This window comes from Perognathus longimembris, chromosome 4, assembly GCF_023159225.1.
Source record: "Perognathus longimembris pacificus isolate PPM17 chromosome 4, ASM2315922v1, whole genome shotgun sequence".
Lineage (NCBI taxonomy): Eukaryota > Metazoa > Chordata > Mammalia > Rodentia > Heteromyidae > Perognathus > Perognathus longimembris.
The window spans coordinates 87,108,026-87,116,783 of record NC_063164.1 but is presented as its reverse complement, the minus strand read 5'-3'; the positions used below and the strand labels follow the sequence as shown (position 1 = coordinate 87,116,783).

The window sequence follows — 8,758 nt, the reverse complement described above, 5'->3', positions numbered from 1 at the left end:
TGCCTCCTTGGTCCTGTGTTTATAATGTATTTATGTATTTACTTGTATGTATGCTGAAATACATTTGGGCTCCACTTAGACTGTGGCCACACTAGGGCTTCACTTTCTGTTTGTTTGTTTTCATGCTGGGACTGGGGCTTGAAGCAAGGCCCTGGGTTCTCTCTTTTAGCTTTTATTCTTCAAGGCTGGTGCTCTACCACATGAGACATAGCTCCACTTCCGGCCTTTTTCCAGTTAATTGGAGAGAAAGATCTTAAGAACTGTTCTTCCTGGGATGGCTTTGCACTATGATCCTCAGATTTCAGCCTCCTGTGTAGTGTAGATTACAGGCATGAATCACGGGCACCTGGCTGGAAGTGTCCACTTTAGTCACTTCTTTTTTTAATCCTATTTAGTCTCTGTCCCCAGGGATATGTGTGTGTGTGTGTGTGTGTGTGTGTGTGTGTGTGTGTGTGTGTGTGTTTTGGTCCTGGGGCTTGAACTCCGGGCCTAGGCACTGTTCCTTAGCTGTTTTTGCTCAACTAACACTCTACTTGAGCCACAGCTCTATTTCTGGCTCTTTGCTGCTTAATTGAAGATAAGAATCTCACAGACTCTCAAGAAGAGTCTCACAGACTTTCTTACCCAGGCTAGCATAGAACCATATTCCTCAGATTTCAGCCTCCTGAGTATATAGCATCACAGCCATGAGCCTTGGGCACCCTGGCCCAGGGACTTTTATTTGTTGTAAAATTTGAGTGAGAGGCTGACAGGGTATTAGTTCTACTTAAGGTAGGTTCTTCTGAGATTTTTATGGAAGGAGCCTACAGTGGGGTTACGAAGAGGTGGAATATTATAGTTACAGAATATAAAAAGCAAGCTGTGGTATGTAAACTAGGTCAGGTATTTGTTCATTTACAGGATTAAGATTATATAAGGGGGGAGCTGGGAATGTGGCTTAGTGGTAGAGGACTTCCCTAGCATGCACAAAGCCCTGGGTTCAATTCCTCAGTATTATATAAGCAGGAAAAAAAAAAGGAAGTTTTGCTGTGGCTCAAGAGGTAGAGTGCTACTATTGAGCAAAAATAAGCCAGGGACAGTGCTAAGACCCTGAGTTCAAGTGCCAGAACTGCCCCCCCCCCAAAAAAAAAGGATAAAAGATTATATAAGGGACATATTGTAAGAGATAGGATTTTTTCCTATTATACCAATGAAGGTAAGTAACTTTCTCTTTCTCCTCAGATACACAGGACTTGACTAAACAAGTCTTCTCTTCAGTACAGAGAGTGAAGAAGTTTGAGGGCCTCTTGAAATAGTCACATAGCTAAGAGATCATCAGTGAGTCAGCACTCAACCTGGAAATGGCGTCATTTCATGGCCAATGCTACTGGTCCAAAAAAGACATCTTGATGCTGCTGGACCATATGGAGAAGAACCTCCCATTTGACGACAACCTAACTTTCAAAAAAGCCCAGACATGTCTGGACTGGGGGAAAGTAGCTTTTAAACATTTTTCTGGAGAAATGTGCAAAGTCAAATGGTTGGAGATTTCCAACAAGTTGAGGAAGTACCGCACACTGTCAGATTTAGTCCAAGAGGCCAAAGAACGTATTAAAAATCCCAACAGAAACAAAGAATACGAAAAACATCCAGATTTCCCCAAAAGGCCACTGACTGCTTACATCCGATTTTACAAAGAGAAGTGGGCCAAATACTCCCAAAAGTACCCTAAGATGAGTAACCAGGAGCTGGCCAAGGTCCTGTCCAAGAAATACAAGCAGCTTCCAGAGCACATAAAGCAGTCATACATTCGGGACTTCCAGAAGGAGAAACAGGAGTTTAAGGAAAAGCTGGTTCGATTCAGGGAAGACCACCCTGATCTAGTACAGGTTTACAAGACATCAGGTGTTTCCAAGATTGTCAGGCTTCCTCCAAAAACAGAGGAATTCTCTATGGAGGTGAAATTTCATGGAGAGCCCAAGAAACCCCCCATGAATGCATATCACAAATTTCACCAAGATTCCTGGTCCAGTCAGGAGCTTCAGCACCTGCCTCTGAGAGAGCGCATGGTGGAGATCAGCCGGCGCTGGCAGCGAGTTCCACAGAGTCTGAAGGAACATTATAAGAACCTAGCTGAGATGCTGCAGAAACAATACAGGGTGGACTTGGATCTCTGGCTCAAGACATTGTCACCTAAAGAATATGCAGCTTACAGAGAGGCAGTGGCCACCTATGGCAAGAGAAAGAACTTGAGTCTGACAGGAGGCTCGAACCCCAAGCTCACACGATCAGATGTGCAGTCCACACCAGGCAAATATCCCAGTGATTCACCTGAAGATGATTATGTATCACGGGCTCCAAGACTGGACTGGTCAGAGACTGTGAAGATCAACTATGGTGGCTCACAGGAATCAAAACAGAACATGAAGGAGGAAATTGAAGAGGCTGAAGGGAGCAGCAGCTCAGATTCCACCAATGGAGACGATGATGCATTTTCAGGGAAATCCTCAAGCTTAGACTCTATCTGAACCTTGTGATGATACTAAATGGTTGACAATTGTTAACATGTTTTCTTTCTACTTCCAAAGCTTTTGTGTACAATAGTAAGAATAGTGTTGTGATGGGAAGGATTTTTTATATTAACCACGAAAATGTGCTGTCACATACATTTTAAATAGTTATTAAAATGTCTGTTTTGTTATGTTATTTCTTATGTTGTGTTTTCTGCATGTATGTGGGCCTGTGTGTTTTTGTGTCAGTGTTAGGGCTGTAACTCTGAGTATTGGTCTCTTGCTTTGATTTTTCACTAATATGACACTCTACCATTAGAGCCACAGCTCTCCTCCTCCTTCTCCCCCTCCCCCTCCCCCTCCCCCTTCCCCTTCCCCTTAAGGCCATTTGTACCTTGCTATTGAAAGTTTTCTGAAAAAAAAAAACAAAACTTTTCTATCAAATACAAGGTCCTGAGTTCCAAACCCCATACTACCAAAAGATAAAAAGCAAACCAGGTTCATGAAAGCCTATTTCAAAGTGCTAATTTGCCAAATAGCAAAGGTTTGTTATACCTGTTAATCCTAGCCACTAGGAAGTTGAGGTCAAAAGTTCAGAGCCAACCTGGGCAGGAAAGTCCATGAGATAAGATAAGCATATCACTAATTAACCAACAAAAAACAAGAAGTAGAGTTCTTAAGAGTTTATGAAAAATAATCCTTTTCTACAATCTGGTAACTCACTGTAATTTCAATCTGAACTCTATTTTTGTAATAATTTTTACAATTTTTACAATCATTTCAGTATGTAGGCAGTACATGTTTGATGTTGAAAAACTTAGCACTCTACTGCTAAGCCACATTCCCAGCCCCTGTGAGTACATTTTGTTTCAAACTTATTACCTTCTCCCTCATTTTTCTTCCACCTTCCACCCTCTCCAATTCCCTCCCCTCCCCTTCCTGCCCCAAGTTTTACCGTTGATTTACAGCATATTGAGAAATGAAAATCACAACAACATTGAAATTCTACCTCACCCCAGTAAGAAGGCCATTATCAAGAAAACTAATAATAACAGATGCTGGTGAGGATGTGGCCAAAAGAGAGCCCTAGTGCTCACTTCAGCAGCACATATGCCAAAAGAGAACCCTACTACACTGTTGCTGGGAGTGTATACTTGTTCAGCCACTCTGGAAAGCAGTGTGGAGGTCCTCAAAAGGCTCTCCTATAACCCAGCAGCATCACTTTTGGGCATCTACCCAAAGAATTACAAGCAAGACCACACTAAAGCTACCAGTACAACTATGTTCATTGCAGCACAATTTACCATCGCTAAATTATGGAAGCAACCCAGATGCCCCTTAGTAGATGAATGGATTAAGAAAACGTGGTACATATACACAATGGAATTCTATGCTTCTATCAGAAAGAATGACATTACCCCATTCATAAGGAAAATGAAAGACTAGGGAAAAAATCATATTCAGTGAAGTGAGCCAGATTCAACGAATAGATTCTATGGTTTCCCTCATTGGTAATAATTAGTACACATATAGGACAGTACTAGGAGAAGATCACAATAGCTCAGTAACTATGTACATATGATCACATAAGATGATGCTAAGCAAAATCAACTCCAAATTATGACTTAGAAAAATAATCCTATTCCAGCCTCCTAGTCATACTGGGCTTTGCACGAGGCACTTATCTCCAATTAGCCACCCCACAATATATTTTAAAAGGCTGGAAGTTGAACTGTGGCTCGAGTGGAAGACCTGGGCAAACACTTTCTGGGACATACCCAGATCCTGAGTTCAAGCCTCAGTACCAGCATAGAAGAAATAAAATAATGAAAAAAAGAAGGGTAGAAGAAGAGAAGGAAGATCCAGTGACAGAGGTTTTAATTGAGTCAAGGATTGGTGGCTCACACATTATATCAGCTATTCCAGAGGATGAAGTCTGAGGATCATAGTTCAAGGCCAGTCCAGACAGAAGAGTCCATAAGACTTTTATGCCTTATTTACCACCTAAAAAAAAATAAACATAACCTGAGATTTGGCTCATGTTGTAGAGTGCTAGTCTTAGACAGAAAGCTCTGGGACAGCACCTAGCCCAAGAGTTGAAACCTCAGGTCCATCATAAAAATTTACAATAAATAAATAAATAAATAAAGCACAAATTTTAAAAGATGGGAGAAAGAGCCAAATGAGTCACAGGTTATTGATATGTGCAATCCTAGCTATTTAGAAGGCCGAAATCTGAGGATCATTTTTGTTTTGTTTTGTTTCATTTTAATTAAACTTTTTTCTTTATTGTCAAAGTGTGGTACAGAGGGGTTACAGATTCATATGTAAGGGGCTGGGAATATGGCCTAGTGGTAAAGTGTAAGCCTTGCATACATGAAGCCTTGGGTTAGATTCCTCAGCACCATATATATAGAAAAAAGCCGGAAGGGATGGGAATATGGCATAGGGGCAAGAGTGCTTGCCTCATATACCTGAAGCTCTGGGTTTGATTCCCCAGCACCACATATAGAGAAAATGGCCAGAAGTGGCACTGTGGCTCAAGTGGCAGAGTGCTAGCCTTGAGCAAAAAGAAGCCAGGGACAGCAAAACAAATAAACAGATTCATATGTAAGGCAGTGAATACATTTCTCTTTTTTTGTTTGTTTGTTTTTTGTTTTTGTTTTTTTCTTTGCCAGTCCTGGGCCTTGGAATCAGGGCCTGAGCACTGTCCCTGGCTTCCTTTTGCTCAAGGCTAGCACTCTACCACTTGAGCCACAGCGCCACTTCTGGCCGTTTTCTGTATATGTGGTGCTGGGGAATCGAACCCAGGGCCTCATGTATACAAGGCAAGCTCTCTTGCCACTAAGGCCATATCCCCAGCCCCGTGAATACATTTCTCGTTCAACTTGTTACCTCCTCCCTCATTCCCCCCTCCCCCTCCCACTTATCGTCTCCCCCCAAGTTGTGCAGTTTATTTACACCAAATGTTTTTGTAGGTATTGCTTTTGGAATGGTTTGTCTTTTTGTCCTTTGTCTCTCAATTTTGGTATCCCCTTTCCCTTCCCCAGTTCGAATACCCATATAAACAGAATCCAGGGTATTCAGATGAGATACAGTGGTAGCGGGGGTACAACCACAGGAAGGGAATACAAGAGAAACAAAACTGAACAAAACGATCAAACAAACAGACAAGAAAAAAATAATAAAAAAATAAAAAAGTTACGGTTTCACATGGGATGATGATAATAGTTAACAACAGTGATATAACTCTTGTCTCCATAATGTGGAGTTCATTTGAGTTGGCATTATCTTATGTGATCATATGGGTGCAGCTATTGGGGTATTTTGATCTTCTACCATGACTGTCCTAATCTTGTACTAGCTATTCCCCATGAGGGACACCATAGGGTTTATGTTTCTTTGGGTCTGGGTTACTTCACTTAATATAATTTTTTCCAAGTCCTTCCATTTCCTTACAAATGAGGCAGTGTCATTCCTTCTGGTGTATTCCTTCTGTGTATTCCATTGTGTATATGTACCATGTTTTCCTGATACAATCGTCTATTGAGGGGCATCTAGGTTGGTTCCATGATTTAGCAATGACAAATTGTGCTGCAATGAACATAGTTGTGCTGGTGGTTTTAGTGTGGTCTTGCATGTAGTCTCTTGGGTAGATGCCCAAAAGTGGGGCTGCTGGGTCATAGGGAAGTTCTATGTTTAGCCTTCTTAGGAACCTTCACACTGCTTTGCATGATAATCTTATACTTTTATCTCCAATTAACCACCAAAAAGAAAAAAGGAAAAGAAAAGAGGAGGATGGAACTAGGATATAGTTCATTGGTAAAGCGCTTGCCTAGCAAGTGCAATGTCCTGGGTTCGATCCCCAGTACCAAAAAAGAAAAGACAAAAAAACAGTTTAAAAAAAAAAAAGAGCAAGAGGTTGAGTTGTGGCTCCAATGGCAGAAATGACAAAAACTATTTCTGGGCCAGCACCCAGACCTTGAGATCAAGCTCTTGGATCAGCATACAGAAAAAGAATAGAATAAATAAAAGGGTGGGAAAAGAATTAAAAAAAAAAAGAGCCAATAACAGAAGTATCCAAGGATAGGTGGTATGCACCTTAGATCATAGCCATAAGGGAGGCTCAAATCTGAGGATCACAGTTGATGGCCACCCCAGGCAGAAGAGTCCATGGACTCATCTCTGATTAGCCACCAGAAAAAAACAAGTCACAAGTTATGCTCATGGGGTAAAGTGCTAGTCTTGAATAAAAAGCTTGGGACAGCATTTAGGTTCTCATATTTAGTCCTAGAACCAGTATACACAAGGAAATAAAAAAAAGTAGAAATTGAGAAAAAGTGCAAGAAAATCCAATTAAAGTTTCAAAATGAACCTCAAGTTTTTGGTTCACGTGAGTAATCCTAGCTACTCAGAAGGCTGAAATCTGAGGATTGTGGTTTGAAACCAAGATTGGGCTTATAAATGCATGAGACTCTCATCTCCAACTAACCAGAAAAAAAAGTCAGAAATGAAGCTCTGGTTAAAGTTGTAAAGCATCAGCCTTCAATGAGGAAGCTATGAAGAGTGCCCTTGGTTAGACATGCAGCCTCAGGCCCGCCGGCTCCCCCTCCCCCCAAAAAAGTTGGAATTAGAAAACCCTGTGCTTGGTTGTTGCTCTTGCCTGTAATTCTAGTAACCTAAGAGGCAGAAATATGAGGAAGTAGTATAAAGGCCATCCCATGTAGGAAAGTCAAGGAGATTTGGGGGGTGTAGGATCCTGGGGTTAGCTTTTAGGTGATTATATATAATTGTCTCACAGACTAGCTCCAGCACCAGCATACACCAAAATAATGAAATAAATAAATGAAAAGAAGGGTAGAAGAAGAGAAGAAAGCATCCATAACAGAACCATTGGTGACTCACATCTGTAGTCCTAGGTACTTGGGGGCTGAATTCTGAGGATACTATTTAAAGGCTACCCAAGGAGGAAAGTCCATAAGACGTGTATGTGTGTGTATGCGCACTTGTGAGCACGCACGTACGCACACCAGTCCACCAGTCCTGGTGCTTCAACTTGCAGTGTTTTGCTCAAGGATAAAGCTCTCCTACTCTCCAATTTCTGGTGGTTAGCTAGAGATAAGAGTATATGGACTTTGCTGCCCAGGCTAGCTTCAAACCTTCATTCTTAGATTTCAGCTTTTCAGAGTTGCATTGGGCTCTGCATGATACTCTTTAACCACCAAGAATAAAGAATAAAGCTGGAAGTTGAGCTATGGTTCAAGTGGCAGAACTGAGCACAAATTCTCTGGGGCAAGATCTGAAACCAAACTGGACAACCACACACACACACACACACACACACACACACATACAGAGAGAGAGAGAGAGAGAGAGAGAGAGAGAGAGAATAAAGTAAATACATGCAAAGAAAGGTAGAAGAAGAATGAGCCTGGGAGAGAGTATTAAATGAGTCAATCATTGATGTCTCACACATGTTTTACTAGCTACTCAGGAGGCCGGTATCTGAGGCTCATGGTTCAAGGCTAACCTAGGCAGAAACATCCATGGGACTCTTATCTCTAATAGACCACACATATGAAAAAAAAAAGCACTAAATGTGGAGGTGTGTCTCATGTAATAGAGCACTAGTGTTGAACAAAAATCTCTGGAGCAACACTTGAAGCCCAGTTTGTAGCCCCTGAACCAGCACACATTGAAAAAGCAAAAAAAAAAAAAAAAAAAAAAAAAGTGAGCAATGGAAGGTTGAAAGAAGCACATATTACAATTTTTAAGTGAGCCAAGGATTTTTGGTGGTGTGTGTAATCCCAGCTACACAAGAGTCTAACATCTGAGGATTGCTGTGTGAAGTCAGCCAGGACAAGGAAAGTGCTTGAGATTCTTATCTCCAGCTACCCAGCACAAGGCTGGAAGTGGAGCTGTGGGTGAAGTGGTAAAGTACCAGTCTTGAGTAAAAAAGCTAAGAAACAGCTCCCTGAGTAAGAGGTCAAGCCACAGGAACACTAAAAACTACAAATAGAAAACAATAAAGAAATATGAAGGTTAAAAAAAAAAAGGGGGGGCTGGGGATATGGCCTAGTGGCAAGAGTGCCTGCCTCGTATACATGAGGCCCTGGGTTCGATTCCCCAGCACCACATATACAGAAAACGGCCAGAAGTGGCGCTGTGGCTCAAGTGGCAGAGTGCTAGCCTTGAGCAAAAAGAAGCCAGGGACAGTGCTCAGGCCCTGAGTCCAAGGCCCAGGAGTGGCCAAAAAAAAAAAAAAGAAA

The 8,758-nt window shown here is 41.7% G+C and overlaps 1 protein-coding gene across 1 annotated transcript; it reads left to right on the top strand.

Moving 5' to 3' along the window:
• The first annotated feature begins 1,295 nt into the window (after nucleotides 1-1,295).
• LOC125350045 (upstream-binding factor 1-like protein 1) lies at nucleotides 1,296-2,552 on the top strand. The gene has a single exon (XM_048344301.1). The coding sequence runs from the start codon at nucleotides 1,341-1,343 to the stop codon at nucleotides 2,505-2,507; it is 1,167 nt and encodes a 388-aa protein (XP_048200258.1). The 5' UTR covers nucleotides 1,296-1,340; the 3' UTR covers nucleotides 2,508-2,552.
• Nucleotides 2,553-8,758: the final 6,206 nt, after the last annotated feature.

What these genes read in the sequence shown, in the direction of transcription:
- LOC125350045 (XM_048344301.1), top strand. Translation starts at nt 1,341, where the DNA reads ATGGCGTCATTTCATGGCCAATGCTACTGGTCCAAAAAAGACATCTTG.